The following is a 17,373-nucleotide window of genomic DNA, read 5'->3' as shown; positions in this document are numbered from 1 at the left end:
TTTATTATATAATAGTAATAATAATAGCAGCTTACTACTCAAAATGGTAAATGCAAGGAGGACCTGGGATCAAACCCACATCCTCTTGATTATGCCTAACATGCCTAATTTGTATCGATTGGTAGTTGAGCTTCAGTTTTTACACATTGCCAGTAACAAGTAAATTGAACAATTTATTTTTCTTTGGTTATATTCTTGAATAAAAGCGCACTTATTTTATTATAACTTTTGTGAAAGTGTTTGGTATTTGGACTTCAGTACTACAACATGAAAAAAGTTTCTGTTTTAGCTATGTATTCAACATTTCTTGCCTCACATTTCCTATCATCCTACATTCACACGCATCGTTGCATACATGGAACACCCATGAAATGTATGTATTCCAAATAACAATATATTATTTACCCTATACAATTCCGGACACCTCACTCCCACATAAACAGATTTTTGCGTCTGACTTGACTTCATCTACCTTGGTGGGGGTTGAGTGAACAGGCTGCTTGCTGTTTGTGCCAATTAACACATTTGCAAAACAAAGACACTGATAAAGAGGTTCAATGGAATTTAAGGTGGCCCAGCATAATGAATATTTTCATAGGCTTCATGGATTCTACTGTTAAATAAATAATCATGTCCCGAGACTGTGCAGGCTCAGAACAGGTGCAGGTACTGTATGTGCATGACAACACCACTCAAGGGTTGATTGTGCTGCTTGGCTGATTGCGCACTCACATGCAAATGTGAATGGATCAGTCAGGTGCTTCATTCACACTTTGGAGTGTCACAGGGTCATATTTGCATCTGATCAGACCATATAAGAGAGCCTGCAGGACAGAGGGAAGAGGGGAGAACAAAAGAAAGAAGTAACAAGAACAGAGAGGGAAGGAGGTTAAAAGGAAAGAAGAATAGCGAGAGAAAGGATGAGCGAGAGGCAGAATCGAGATATGCAGAGAAGGATGGAGGCAGGTGGCCATCCTCAGTGAGAGGAGCCTGGGGCTGAAGAGGGGTCACTCCTATTAAGCAATGCTGGGGAGTAGGAGCAGCCATTATGCGGAGATAGCCTGGCAATGGGGACCCGAGCCAGGAATTTAGGGTAGACTACATCTGTCAGTTGGGCATCTCCTCAGCTGAAAGAGAGAAAACCAGTGCCTGAACAAGAAGTTGCGTGTCATAATTAGTGAGGAAGGGTCCAATCTTCTCCATATAATGAAGAAAGAAAAAACAGGAATGGGTCATTAAAGATATATGTTCAATGAATGAAAGCGACAAGTACATCTGTTTCCTTATACAGTGGAACCTCAGTTCACGACCATAATTTGTTCCAAAACTCTGGTCGTAACCCGATTTGGTCGTGAACCGAAGCAATTTCCCCCATAGGATTGTATGTAAATACAATTTATCTGTTCCAGACCATATGAACTGTATGTAAATATATATATTTTTTAAGTTTTTAAGCACAAATATAGTTAATTAAACCATAGAATGCACAGCGTAATAGTAAACTAAATGTAAAAACATTGAATAACACTGATAAAACCTTGAACAACAGAGAAAACTAACACTGCAATAGTTTGCGATATAGTGCTACCAACCGCTGGCTAAAAATACTTTTTTTAATGAGTTTTAAGCACAGGGAAAAAAATGAACATTTGAAAAAATCCGTAATTTAATAAACCACCAAGAAAAGTAACATGTCAACAATGCATGCTACAAACCGATCGCTGTAAACAGAAGTGAAAACAAAAACAAGCTCAGTGCATTCTTTAACTGCTTTCCTACCTTATGCGTCCAGCCCTCTCTCTCGCGCCTCTGTGTGTGTCTCTCTCTCTCTCGCACGCGCGCCTGTGTGTGTCTCTCTCTCTCTCTTGCGCGCCTGTGTGTGTGTGTGTGTGTGTCTCTCTCGCGCACCTGTGTTTGTGTGTGTCTCTCTCTCGTGTGTTTGTGTGCGCCTGTGTGTGTCTCTCTGTCCCGCGCCTGTGTGTGTGTGTGTGTCTCTCACTCTCGCGTGCCTGCCTGCCTCTGTGTGTGTCTCTCTCTCTCATACGCGCCTGTGTGTGTGTGTGTGTATCTCTGTCTCTCGTGTGTGTGTGTGTCTGTCTCTGTCTCTTCGTGTGTGTGTGTGTGTGTGTGTGTGTGTGTGTGTGTGTCTCTCTCTCTCTCTCTCGCATGCGTGAGTGAGTGTCTCTCTCTCTCTCTCTTGCATGTGTGTGTGTGTGTGTCTCTCTCTCGCGCACGCGCGTGTGTGTGTGTGTGTGTGTGTCTCTCTCTCACGCGCGCCGTCTGTCTGTCTGTCTGTGTCTGTCTGTGTGTCTCTCTCTCGCACGCGCCTATGTGTGTGTCTCTCTCTCTCTCTTGCGCGCCTGTGCGTGTGTGTGTCTCTCTCGTGTGTGTGTGTCTCTCTCTCTCTCTCGTGTGTGTGTGTGTGTCTCTCTCTCTCGTGTGTGTGTGTCTCTCTCTCGTGTGTGCATGCGTGTGTGTATCTCTCTCATGTGTCTCTCTCTCTTGTGTGTGTAGCGCTCTCTAGCTCTCTCTCTCTCTTGCTCGCTGCACAGGAAATGCACAGGGAGAGAAATGAACATGTACAAACCGAAAGGGAAACTGGCTTGTTCGTATACTGAGTGTGTGGTCGTGAACAGATGCAAAAGTTTGCCAAACTTTTTGGTCGTAAACTGATTTGTACGGGTTCCGAGATGTTTGTGAACCGAGGTTCCACTGTATATATATTTTCTCAAAAATCATCCCTGTTATTTACAATGCCTATGCACTTATTTGTACAAGTGTGATGATATTTAATGTTGAATGAATGATGTGGGGCAGGGACTGTCTTAAGGTTACTCAACAAATGTTTTATGCAAGCAATATGTGCATGCATATATTAGGTTACTTTCATTAGCCTTGGTAAGTGCTATAATGAGGTTATATTAAACAAAGGTTTAAGGCACTTTTCTTAATATAATTAGAACATTATTATTAAATTAATAAAAAGGTTTTGAAATAGAAATGAATGAGCCCTTAATCTATACTTATTCGGTTTACCTAGTTTTGATCATAGAGCGTTGGAGATTGACACAGTAAAATGGGCATCCTAGGTTGTCAGTTCATTGCTGGATGCATACATACAAAAGTACCCAAGCTCTCCTCAGCACATAAAATAGTAATTTACTCTGATATAATTAACAATATATCTATTTTATATGAAAGGAAACATTTTTCAATGCATAACTTAACTGTGATGCAATCTCAGGCTATATTTAAACCTGAGGAAAACAATTCTACTGCACTATGCTTGCATGTAACAGTTATGTCAACTACTTATAAAAACAGAAATAGCAGGGAGGCAAAAGCAGGGTATACAGAGAATTAATGTTAATTAAGGGCCATTTCAGTTATTTCTCTGATTTACACAGGATATCCCAGTTGCCTTTTTGCAACTCGAAATATGTATCATTATTTCCCAATCAGCTGTGACTGAAGCTTCAAAAGAAATACCCAAAAGAATTTTAGAACAAATATACACAATATGGCTTTTTCGTACCACAAAATGTTTTTTTCAGTTATTGTGCAGGTATATATTTTATATTTTACTAGGTGTACCTTGAATTAAATTTTGTCTGCTCTCAGTGTATATCATTTGCAAGCTTCCAATAATCTTCTGACCTTATGTTCGCTAACTTAATCTGCCTCAGTACAGATCTTATATATAGGTGAAGGAACAGGAAGTCAGAATATAATGAAGTTAATAAACAGCTGGCTTTGGATTTTTTGCGGCACTATTATTGGTTTTTGTTCAGATGGTCTACGAGGCATAGGCTTGTATTAAAAATACCATTGACCTCTGGGTGCATGCCCATATCAGAAATTTATTACATTTTGCTTCTCACCTCTTTAGCGGCATCTCAGAAAGCTTGGACTTGCAGTTCATAAAAACCTGCAGTTTCATATTGATCACTTGACCAAGTACCTGTAGAAAGGGAAACAAAATATGTCTTAAGAATACAATATTAAAAAGAAACAAAAATATATTAACAAACAGGGATTACACAATAGCTGAACGTTTTATTAAAAAAATAAGCTTTACAAAAAATGATTTTAGTGTTTTGATTATAATAAAATATAATTTTTTATATAAAAAGTATTAAATTTCATCTAACAATGTAGTAAACAGCAGCTGCTTAATAAGTAACTATTTTTCTAACACAAGATAGTTACTAGAATGTTTCAATTTAGTTACTTGGAAAAACAAAAGAAAATCAGCAATACAGCAATTTAAGTTTTGACCTTACAGTTTTAGAACAAGTTAAGTAGACCTAAACAAGCATAAATGCTGTCCATGCAATTTAAATATCAAATTTGTGGAACAGCTAGAAAGATTTTTATAACAATTCTAATATTTCTTTAAAATGGTTAAACACAGAGTGGGAGTCATAAATTCAGTTTATCGCTATAAACTATAATCATAACAAAAGTTTGTTTTATGGTTGTGGAACACAGGGAGATGAACCAGAAACCATAATGAATATCAAGGAGGTGACGGTACATAGAAACATTGTTGTATTAAAAGATCAAAAAGTCGGGAGTGGTCTCCCCTAGACTTTCTCATATAGTGAGACATGGGGATGGATATTTGAGGAGTAAACTGCAAGACAATGATTATATTTTTATATTGTGTACATTAAATAACCATCAACAACAAATCAAATCAAATAAATAATTATTATAAAAGTAAAGTTGAATAAATTAGACTCTGCAGCTGCATGAACGGTAAAGTAACACTTCAGGTTAACGGGGACGGCCTAAACTTTGATTGAAATCTATGTTTTGTACCATAATATTTGTAAGCAAAATTTAATTGACCTAAGTGAAAGCATACTCAATTTATCATGCTTACAAACACACACACAGATAGACATAATTCCAAAAATGGTATTTTCGGACACAGGGAGGTCTAGAACATCAAGATTCATCAAAATGTCAACATTGAATCTTTGTATAATTACAATACTTTTCCTTTACTTGAGAAAGTAAAAGCATAAGGGTGGAAAAAGCATCTTTAATTAATATTATCGGAGGTTTTCTTTTTTTGGGAATTTTATGGTATCAAAGTTTATTTTGTATATGTTTTGTATATGTTTATTCATGTTATGTTTTGAAAATATCTACCCTGCCATTTTTGTAGATTTTTTACTTTAATGCACCTACCTGTTGCTACTGAATGTGTCCCTGAAGCCATATGGTATGACTTCATAAACACAACAGTTCACATACGTGTGAATGCTGTTCATAGACTTCAGTTCAGCATTAAAAACAATCATTCCTCAGCACCTGATTGGGAAGCTAAGCCTGTTGGGCCTGAACACCTCACCCTGCAATTGAATCCTAGACTTCTTGACTGAGAGACCTCAGAAACAGCATCACCAGCAACACCACACTGAGCACTAGTACTCCACAGGGCTGTGTACTTAGTCCACTGTTGTTCACTTTAGTGACTTGTGGCTGTGCAGCAACAAACAGCTTGAACCACATCATCAAGTTCGCTGACAACTCCACTGTGGTGAGCCTCATCAGCAAGAACAACGAGTCAGCATATTGAGAGGAGTTGCACAGGTTAACGGACTGGCGCAAAGCCAACAGTCTTTTTCTGAAAGTAGACAAGGAAGATGGTTGTTTACTTCAGAAGAATTAGAAGCAACTACTCTCAGCTGTACATCAATGGCTTAATTGTGGAGATCATCAAGAGTATCAATTTCCTTGGTGTTCACCCAGTAGAGAACCTCACCTGGGGCCTCATGTATAACGCCGAGTGTAGAATTCACACTACAACATGGCGTACGACAAAAGTGAAAATGTTTGTACGCACAAAAAATCCAGATGCATAAATCTCTGTGAACGGCAACTTCCACGTTCTTCCGCTACATAAATCCCGGTCAGCGTGAAAAGTAACGCACGTGCACGTGCCTGCTGTCCCGCCCCAACACCTCCCAGAGTTACGCCTCTTCAAATATGCAAATGAAACTTTTTTCACGTTGTCATTATGGGGTGTTGTGTGTAGAATTCTGAGGAAAAAAATGAATTTAATCCATTTTGGAATAAGGCTGTAACATAACAAAATGTGGAAAAAGTGATGCGCTGTGAATACTTTCTGGATGCACTGTAGATGATGGCATCCTCCGCTCCCACCTTCTCCTGATATGCAAACTGCAGAGGGTCGAGGGCATGTTGAACCTGTGGTCTCAGGTGGTGAAGCAGCAGCCTCTCCATGGTCTTCATCACATGTGATGTCACAGCAACAGGCCGGATGTCATTCAGCTCACTAGGACGTGACACCTTTGGGACTGGAGTGATGCAAGATGTTTTCCAAAGCCTCGGGACTCTCCCCTGTTCCAGGCTCAGGTTGAAGATGCGCTGTAGAGGACCCCCCAGCTCCGATGCACAGACCTTCAGCAGTCGTGGCGATACTCCATCTGGACCCGCTGCTTTGCTGGCACGAAGTCTCCTCAGCGCTCTGCTCACCTGCGCTGTTGTAATTGTGGGTGGGGATGTCTCTCCTATGCTGGTATCAGCAGAAAGATGTGTGGAGGGTGCAGTACTCCGAGGTGAGAGTGAGAGTGGGTTAGGGTGGTCAAACCTGTTAAAGAAGTTGTTCATTTGGTTTGCTCTCTTCACGTCTCTCTCGATGGTGGCACCCCGCTTCGAGCTGCAGCCAGTGATGATCTTCATCCCATCCCACACTTCCTTCATGCTGTTATTCTGCAACTTCTGCTCCAGCTTTCTCCTGTACTGCTCCTTCGCCGCCCTGAACTGGATTCTAAGTTCCTTCTGCACGCACTTGAGCTCATGCTGATCACCGCCTTTAAAAGCCTTTTTCTTCTGGTTCAAAAGGCCCTTGATGTCACTTGTAATCCATGGCTTGTTGTTAGCATAGCAGCGTACAGTTCTTACTGGAACTACAATGTCCATACAGAAGTTGATGTACTCAGTACTGCAGTCAACAACCTCCTCAATGTTCTCGCTATGTGATCCCTGCAGGATATCCCAGTCTGTAGTTCCAAAGCATTCTCTCAGAGCCTTCTCTGCATCAGGGGACCACTTCCTGAATGAGCGTGTGGTTTTAGGTAGGACCTTCACTCTTGGTTTGTAGTGAGGCTGAAGCAGAACCAGGTTATGATCTGCTTTCCCAAGCGCAGGCAGCGGGGTGGCACTGTATGCGCCTTTAACGTTTGCATATAATATATCAATAGTCTTATTTCCCTGGGTGTTACAGTCCACATACTGGGAGAAGGCAGGTAATGTTTTGTCCAGCGTCACATGGTTAAAATCTCCAGCGATTAGCACAAGCGCCTCAGGGTGCTACATTTGTAACTTAGCAACAGCAGAATGGATGATGTCACTCGCTGTCTCCACGTTCGCCCGAGGAGGGATGTAAACAATAACAACAATAACGTGTCCAAACTCTCTGGGCAAGTAACAGGGACGCAAACTTACGGCCAACAGTTCAATGTCCCTGCAGCAAATGGAGACTTTGACGTTAACATGTACGGAGTTACACCACCCTGTATTAACATAGAGAGCGAGTCCTCTATCTATCCCTCCAGTGTCGCGCCAGCCCCAGCAAGAATACAGCGCAAGGCAGGAACAATCCATGAACGGAGCGCCAACTCCTCGCTAGCCCTGCGGCACTGTGTCTTCACATGTTTAACTATTAACAATATAGATTATTTAAATGATGTTAACATTTTATCTGTATAATATATAAACATATTTTTCTGCATTTCATCTTAAAAATGATATCATCATCATATGTAAATACGTGCTTTATAAAGTGGCTCAGGTTGTGCAATATTATATCTGTATCACAAGTTTACAGTGAGGTAATTGTACTTATAAGTACAAACAGTTCTATAAGGAGCACTTGATGGATTGATGGAGTGCATTTATAGTTGTTGGGATGAAACTGTTTCTGAATCGCGAGGTCCGTACAGGAAAGGCTCTGAAGCGTTTGTCGGATGAGAGCAGTTCAAATAGCAAATGGCTGAGGCAGCGTGTGCTTGATTCTGTATACCGGTAATTCTCTTTCTGGTAAGCTGCTCTGAGTGGTGCAGTGAGAGTAATATCGAAAAAGATGATCCGCTGTGTCAACCCCTAACAGGAGCAGCTGAAAGTAGAAGAAGAAAGTGCAGTGAGAGTAACAACGCTAAAGCAGCTATGGTATTTGGAATAGTTTGGCCATTCCGTGGACCATTATATTGTTACAGGTTAATTACAATCAGATGCCTTAAACTAATGAACAATATGTGGTTAATTTCAGTGTATTTGATAAAGCTGCCATTGTGGATGTAAAAAAGAAAGGGAAACCACCCGGGAACAGCAGCACTGCTTTGAAGCTGGGTGCCGCCAGTTTGCAAAACCGAGCAGAGAACTTGCATGGCTTTATGCCAAGTTTAGGTTTTATATATCATGATTTGAGCGTGGAAACGGGCTTACGCAACATTTTTGTGCATACACACCATTAGGCCTGTGCGATATATCGAGTGGCACGACATGAACAATATTTTTTAATGCATCGTTTGAAAACAAACCTATCACGATATATTATGTAATATGTTTTATTAAACACTACAAGTGTGTAGTGCATTATTTCTGCTAATTGGAGCACATCCTAAATGCAGTCATTGCAATTAAACCCCGCCTCCTGCTTATCTTAAACAGTAACAACAATGGCTGAGATGGAGGCAGAAACGAGTACGGCTATCAGTGATGATTTAGTGCCAAAAAAAGGTACAAATGTGACCTCTGTTGTTTGGAAATGGTTTGGCTTTAGACAAAATGATACAGAACAAAAGACTGTTACATGTAAACTTTGTAAGAGAGAAGCAGGAACGAAGAGCGGCAACACCTCGAACCTCTTCAATCATTTGAAAACAAAACACGTTTGTTTGAAAACAAAACGCAACGAAACACATCCCTGCTGCAAAACAAATCACGCTGGTGGCAACGTTCTCTCGTTGCATACCATATGAAAAAACAACGCCCCAAATGGAAGGAAATAACAGCTGCAGTAACATAAGACATTGCAAAAGATAAGCATTTAGCACATAGTGAACTGCCACAGGGCATCTTTAAAGCCAGTGGCAGTTGACAGACTTGTCTTTCTTGCACAAAATTTGTGAAATTGTGTTACCTGAATGCATGCTCTTGCCACGCTTTATTTGTTTACAAAACATAGCTTAAAAAGAGCATATTGAAACATTATTATTTTAAGTTTTTTTTAGGCAAACCTAGTAAAGTAGATAAAGCATCTACTCCTACGTCACCTAATATTCAGAAAACTGGCTTTCTTGCGTAAATGTTTAGATGTGTTTCTTGCATTAATGAGTATATTTTGGTTTATGCCTATGATGTAAAGTTGTAAGTTTGCAATTACATGTAAATAACTAAAGAGCAATATAAATGTGTGGCTTCTTTTTTAAGTAATAATAGATAGGAAAAAAAATATTGTTGCATATCGTATATTGACTTTTGGTCCAAAAATATTGCAATTTGAATTTTGAGCCAAATCGCCCAGTCCTGCACACCATTTATACATGAGGCCCCTGGTCCTTCAACACCAGCTCCATAGCCAAGAAAGCCCAGCAGCGTCTTTACTTCCTACGAAGGCTGAGGAAAGTCCATCTCCCACCACCCATGCTGACCACCTTCTACACAGGCACTATTGAGAGCATCCTGAGCACCTGCATCACTGTCTGGTTTGGAAATTGCACTGTCAAGGATCACAAGACCCTGCAATTGATAGTTATAACAGCTGAGAAGATCATCTGAATGTCTCTTCCCTCCATCATGGACATGTACACCACACGCTGCATCCGCAAAGCCACCAGCCTTGTGGAAGACACAATGCATCCCTCACATAAACTGTTCATCCCCTCTGCCATCTGGAAAAAGGAACCAAAGCATTCAGGCCTTCACCATCAGAATGTGTAATCGTTTCTTCCCTCAAGCCATAAGACTCCTAAACACTCATGGACTAGACTGATAGCACACAGACATCTTCCCATTCAACTACATCATATCTTTATATTTATTATGATATTTGTTACTATATTGTTCCCTTCTTCCTACTTCCAGTGTCATGTTTGCATCTGTTCCTTCAATTAAAATATTGTCATATTTTGGCACAACCTGGTAATTTTTTGTACCTGTAGATATCATAAATGTGTACTAGCTGGTGTGGCACTTTCTTTGTTTGTAGCACTGTCCTGCAATGTTTGCACATGCTTGCATACATGCACTTTATGTTGTAATGTGTAGCTTTTTCTGTAGTCCTGTGTAGCACTGTGGTCCTAAAGGAACGTTTTTTCATTTCACCCTGTACTGTGCAAACTGTACAGGGTTGAAATGACAATAAAATCTATTTGACTTGAGTTTATAAGCCAGTGCCCACATGTACGGCATTATCCAAAATTGTAGATAAACTCTGAAAAACTCTCACTATGAGTAAACTAAATCTTGCATTTCAGTTGGGACGTTGAACATTGCTTCCTCTCACTTTAACCTTATTCTTAGTTTATGTTTAGGTTTAGTCATTTTGACTTCTGAATAATAAGTCTGACTTGGCCCATTTTTTTGTTACAATTAATATCCTGATCCTTTTAAAAACTGACATTAAAGCAAAACAAAATGAAGTATGTTTTAGGAACACATCAAAACCATCAAAAAACACATTAAAAATTATAAATGTCATCTAACAATAAATTAAATAGCAGCAGCTCTTTAAAGAAGACTCAGATAGAAAAATATAGAGGCCTTTACAGTAAAATATTTAAAAGTTTAAATTACTATGGTTTTTAAAACCATCTAAAGTGTGCACAAATGACATTTATTAGTAATGTGTAGAAAAAGAATCTTGGTAAACATAAGAGATCAGGAATAAATTCACATTAATTAATACAATTATCAATTGTATAATATTGTCAAAGAGAAAGTAGTATATATTTTAGGAAAAATATATTCTGGTTGAAACAAGTATTAAAACAAAAATTAAAATGAAACCTTTAGTTAAATTAGAATATGGTAGAGAGAACCATCTGGGATCTCCAGGTCCAGAACCTATATATAGATCTCACAATTTTGACTTCCAAAATCCACTAGCAATCCTCAAAATCATCATGTAGAAAATGATGTGGTAGAAAGTAAATTGTGACAGAGCACCCAAAGTTTAAATAAATTAACACACCCTCTCTCTACATTCAGCATGACAGGTCCACCTCTTCACACTGTTGTTTGTTTGATTGCAAATTAATTCTATCAAACAACCAGCAGATTTCATGTTACATTGATTGAACTTCAAAATCATTATTCATTGGCTGAACTGGCAATTCTACATTGATTTTTGTTGAATACAAAAGAGAGACAGCACAAAAGTATGTGTCAAAAAAGGAAGTTAATTCTTTCATAGACAAAGCCACAGGTGACATATGCTGGCATTCAAAAGTTTGGAATTATTTGGAAATTTTCATGTCTTTCCTAGAAACTGACACTTTTTAAATCAAGGTATCAATACATGATTATTTAAATTTAACCAAGCCATTACTAAAATTACAAATGGTTAATTTTAAATTTATAATTTATTATTTAGGTATGACTACAAAGCTCCATTTTAAGCAGCCCCTACACCAGTGTCATAATGATTGTTCATCTTTAATTAATCACATCTAAGTGCTGACTGTTATTAGACAAATCTTTGTAATTATTTTACCACAGCTGAAACCTTTAATTCTGTTCATTAAAGCAAGAACACCACCTTTCTTTGGTTTACAAGGTACTGACATTCATGAAATTTATTTATGATAAACTTAATACTTAAAATTTTGCAATTAATTTGTCACATATAGTAATATAGTCCCCCCATCTCTTTTGCATATGTTTCATTAATGTTCAATTCAGCATCTGTCTTTCAGACTTTTGCATCTGCTCAAAATCTGCTTTATTAAAATAAATATAATTACATTTTTAGACGCATTAGCATATAATGTACAAAACACCTATTGCGATTGCCATGTCTGTCTGCCTGTCCATTTGTTTGCTTGTCCACATGAAACAACTTGGCCCATGGTGGCTCAATTCTTCAAGGAAATTTATCAAGACGGTTCAATTTTTGTAGAGATATCTTGAACAAATCACGCTATACATGTTTTCAAATTCCAAAATGTCCTACTGAAAAGCACTGGTAAATTTGTGAACTTGTCCATTCTTACATTGTGTGTGACTTCAACTATCAATTACTGCTTCAATTTTACCTTTACAATGGTTACACCAAATTATTTTTTGTCCTCTTTTCACCTTTGATAGTCAGTTTTACTGGGGGGTCGGCAAATCCTCTTATCAGCAAGCCCAGCTCACCATGTATAGAAACTGCTGCATGCCCCAACCCCGCCGATTCTTTAAATCTTAACAAGTAAGTTAAATTATATTACTAACTGTAAAAGTATAAAATGCAAGCAAGGAAAACAGAAGGGTATCTCTATGAATGAAGTACCCTGTGGTGTGTAAACTGTTGCGCACTGAGCAAATAATTATTCAGTACTATTCACATTATACTAAACCAAGTTCCCTTATAGGTTATAATGATTTGTAGAGTGACCAGACATTCAGGCAACGTGAACAGTCCCAGTTTCAAGTTATGCATCCTGATATATAACTGAAGAGTATCAAAGTTGAAAAAAAAAGTTGTTCCACCAAAACAATCATCTTCACAATATATTTAAAACAGCGTGCACACACATCCAAGAGGGCCCATTTCAAAATCCAGCTCCCAGTTAGACGTAATATATGAATAAGAGCAAGGTCCAAAATCAGAATGGGAAAGCTTGATTAAAAACTTGCATATTATTACATGCTACATGAGTGTCCCGGTTGGAAACTTTTAAAATCTGGTCACCTATAATTTACAAAGCCAAATTCACCCGATATCCATAATGATCGTTTGCTGTAATAAAGTTTGGCTTTCATTTTTGTTATTCAGTAACATGTCATAACTGAAGAGCTTCGCAAGTCCTGTTTAATGAAAATTGCTAAGGCCAAATGCAGTTAGGTCCATAAATATTAGGAAAGAGACAACTTTTTTCTAATTTTGGTTCTGTACATTACCACAATGAATTTTGAATGAAACAACTCAGATGTAGTTCAAGTGCAGACTTTCAGCTTTAATTCAGTGGGGTGAACAAAACGATTGCATAAAAATGTGAGGCAACTAAATATTTTTTTTTAACACAATCCCTTCATTTCAGGGGCTCAAAAGTAATTGGACATATTAAATAACTGGAAATAAAATGTTAATTTCTTATACTTGGTTGAAAACCCTTTGCTGGCAATGACAGCCTGAAGTCTTGAACTCATGGACATCACCAGATGCTGGGTTTCCACCTTTTTAATGCTCTGCCAGGCCTTTACTACAGCGGCTTTCAGTTACTGTTTGTTTGTGGGACTTTCTGTCTGAAGTTTAGTCTTCAACAAGTGAAATGCATGCTCAATTGGGTTAAGATCAGGTGACTGACTTGGCCATTCAAGAATTTTCCACTTCTTTGCTTTAATAAACTCCTGGGTTGCTTTGGCTGTATGTTTTGGGTCATTGTCCATCTGTATCATGAAACGCCGCCCAATCAATTTGACTGCAATTAGCTGGATTTGAGCAGAGAGTATGTCCCTGAACACCTCAGAATTCATTCGGCTGCTTCTGTACTGTTTCACATCATCAATAAACACTAGTGTCCCAGTGCCACTGGAAGCCACGCACGTCCAAGCCATCACACTGCCTCCACCGTGTTTTACAGATGATATGGTATGCTTTGGATAATGAGCTGTTCCACGCCTTCTCCATACTTCTTTCTTGCCATCATTCTGGTAGAGGTTGATCTTGGTTTCATCTGTCCAAAGAATGTTTTTCCAGAACTGTGCTGGCTTTTTTAGATGTTCTTTAGCAAAGTCCAATATAGCCTTTCTATTCTTGAGGCTTATGAGTGGCTTGCACCTTGTAGTACACCCTCTGTATTTACTTTCATGGAGTATTCTCTTTATGGTAGACTTGGATATCGATAATGCCTACCCCCTGGAGAGTGTTGTTCACTTGGTTGGCTGTTGTGAAGGGGTTTCTCTTCACCATGGAAATGATTCTGCGATCATCCACCACTGTTGTCTTCCGTGGATGTCCAGGTCTTTTTGTGTTGCTGAGTTCATAGGTGCTTGCTTTCTTTCTCTGGATGTACCAAACTGTAGATTTTGCCACTCGTAATATTGTAGCAATTTCTCGAATGGGTTATTTCTGTTTTCGCAGCTTAAGGATGGCTTCTTTCACCTGCATGGAGAGCTCCTTTGACCGCATGTTGTCTGTTCACAACAAAATCTTCCACATGCAAGCACAACACCTCAAATAAACTCCAGGCCTTTTATCTGTTTAATTGATAATGACATAATGACGGACTTGCCCACACCTGCCCATGAAATAGCCTTTGAGTCAATTGTCCAATTATTTTTGAGCCCCTGAAATGAAGAGATTGTGTTAAAAAAATGCTTTAGTTGCCTCACATTTTTATGTAATCGTTTTGTTCACCCCACTGAATTAAAGCTGAAAGTCTGCAGTTCAACTGCATCTGAGTTGTTTCATTTAAAATTCATTGTGGTAATGTACAGAACCAAAATTAGAAAAAAGTTGTCTCTGTCCAAATATTTATGGACCTAACTATATACTCAATCAAAGAATCAAAGAAAGAAGGAATTAATTACAAAAGTCTTTTCTTATTTAGGTTATGTTAATTGGCAATTGCAAATTGTCACTGTGTGTGAATGGTCATGTTTGTGCGTGTGTAAGTGAGAATGGTCTTTGGGATGGATCTTTGTCCTGTCCAGGCCTGTTTCCAGTCTTTTGCCCAATCTTAATGAGATAGTCTTTGGCGTCTGCAACCCTGAAATGAACTGAAAAAGTTCTAGAACCTACAATACTTACTAAACATAGTCCATTGATTGTTATAGTGCTTGCATAGACCTCAAATGCACCTGAGTGGTATGGCATGCATTCATTTTCTAACTTGTTTGTATATGCATGCCACAAAAACATTGTGAAACACCAATGACCTAGTTACCTAAGCCAGCTGAACTTTATTGTGACTTGCTTGTGTGGTCTTTTAATGTACAGCGTTATTATTGATTACATCTGCTTTTGGCAGGTAGCAATGTGGTAGTTAAAGTACCCCATTACTAAACCATCTCCTTTAAAACATGCTTGTTGATATTGTTAAACGGGTAATAACACTGCTATGTGCACTCAATAATTAATAACAGACACTTAATGTCAATGTCTATATCCAATTTGAATACAAATATTCTCATTTAGATTAAGCTTTTCTCCCATTTAAGGCAGACACTTACTGAAATCCTTCCTTACACATTTCTTTTCTACATAATGAGTATTTTTTCATTATACTCATTCTTATCTCCAGGTTTTATTAAATATGTAGTAGTATATGTGTGAAGCAAATTATTTTTATTTTTTTTATTACTTGTAGCATTAAGGTAATTATTTTTAGTGAATTACTGATTCTGTGCTGGTTCATTCCCTATAGGTTGGCAGTTTCAAAGTTGTCTTTTATAGTTTAAACAATATTTCTCTTCCTCACCTTACATAAACCTTTAAAAAGACCTTCACACTTTATTAAAAAACAGCCACTGTTGACATTTTTCTGAATTGTATAACCAGATTGTTTATTTCAAAATATACCAAGAAATTTAGTTCTGTATTTTTGTATTTATCTCCTCTATCAGGTGGACTGTCTTCTAGGGCAGTGGTTTTCGAACTGGGGGTTATACTGCTTGCCACACCTTGATTTTAGATAAGCATAACTGAAAATGTTCAAGGTATTGCATGAAAATATGTATCAACATAGCTACAGGCTAGTGCTGCAGTTCTCTGTAGGACAACAGGGGAAAGGGCCTTAAAAATTATCATTGGGTACACAGAAGCCAAACCGAGTTTTCATGCTAGGGTGCAATTCAGTTTCACCACTCTGTCCCACAGTGCTCTTGCACCAATTCTCCAATCCTGTTTCACTCGCTCAACGTCATTCTCCTATTCTAAGTTCACTGCCTGTGCCAATTTGTGATTGTGAAGTCCTAGTCGCAGCTCCATCTCAGTCCTCATCTCTTTGAGCTGACCATGCCAGGATGGGGGCTTACCAGGAATTATGTGCCAGCAGTTTTCATGTTAGTGCTATCTTAATCACCACGACACAAGCAGTCTGCAAAGTATCATCTCTCTATCTTTCACAGGTTCAGGTCACCAATGTTACAAGAGTTTTGGTTTTGTTAAACTGGTTTGCTATATCACCATTCTCAGAACGGTTTTATAAACTGGCACACTAGTGCAGAACATAAAATTAGGAAGAAAGCAAAATGTTAATAATTATTAATAATGATGGCACCGTCTGTCTGAGTAAACAATGGATCCGCCAGGTTAAGGACTCAGGTGGATGTACAGCAGCTTCACTTGTGACTAAACATGCGATTCCTGAGTAGCAGTCCTTGGCACATATGCTACACACAATGGCTGCAGTTTTCCTCCTCTCTCTTTTGTCCAAATGCAGTCGGGTTTTCTTCTTCTTGGCAGTGGTGATGCCTAAAATGTTTAGCCTGTCACCAGGTTTGGCAATTAGCAGCTGTCTCATCCCATGTGTCCACACTGATGACAGCAATCTTCAACTGGTCACATTTGCAAGTGTCAATGTATAAAAGTTGTTAATAACAACATGTAAGTATCTATGTGATGACCTATGACAGTGGCTCAGGGCATTGTCCTTTGTCGGGCACCAGTAGTCACGACTGAAGGTGGACCAGTAGTAAGTGAGGACACCATAACATCTTCAAAGTGCAAGAAAAGTGCAAAGTGCACATTTATTACATTTAAAGTCAATGTGCAAATGATTAGTGTAGGAATAAATAAAGTAATTCTTAAAAGTTAAATCCATAAATAAATGATATTCTGTGAAAACACATAAACAGGTTAAAACAGAGGTGTCCAACAAAGGAGTCTTCATTAAAGTCAGAGTAACAATAAAATAAATATATGGTCCATTCTGGAAAGCAGCAACTAAGACACAGCACAGTCACCCTGACAGCTTGCTCACAGCAACATTGTGTCAAGTCCACACACAGCAAGACTCCTCCAGTTTTTCGCATAGCTCCACCCACAACATCGTTTTCCTCTAGGCACTTCCCTTCTATGAGACGTCTTGCCTTTACTGCTCCTTTTCAAAGCTTGAATGTTCTGGCCACAAACCACCCATAGACTCCTCCACATGCACTCTATTTGTCTGTTTCTCTGACACCTTG

At 38.7% G+C, this 17,373-nt stretch overlaps 1 protein-coding gene across 1 annotated transcript in view; it reads right to left on the bottom strand.

The window, feature by feature from the left end:
• uggt2 (UDP-glucose glycoprotein glucosyltransferase 2) overlaps positions 1–17,373 on the bottom strand; it is a 638,028-nt gene that overhangs the window by 145,660 nt on the left and 474,995 nt on the right. Inside the window, exon 27 of the mRNA XM_028799549.2 lies at positions 3,882–3,961. Coding sequence (XP_028655382.2) covers positions 3,882–3,961 — 80 coding nt within the window. The remainder of the gene's footprint in view (positions 1–3,881; positions 3,962–17,373) is intronic.

This window comes from Erpetoichthys calabaricus, chromosome 4, assembly GCF_900747795.2.
Source record: "Erpetoichthys calabaricus chromosome 4, fErpCal1.3, whole genome shotgun sequence".
NCBI lineage: Eukaryota > Metazoa > Chordata > Cladistia > Polypteriformes > Polypteridae > Erpetoichthys > Erpetoichthys calabaricus.
Note: the sequence above shows the minus strand (reverse complement) of the source record. Positions and strands in the feature narration are given on the sequence as shown.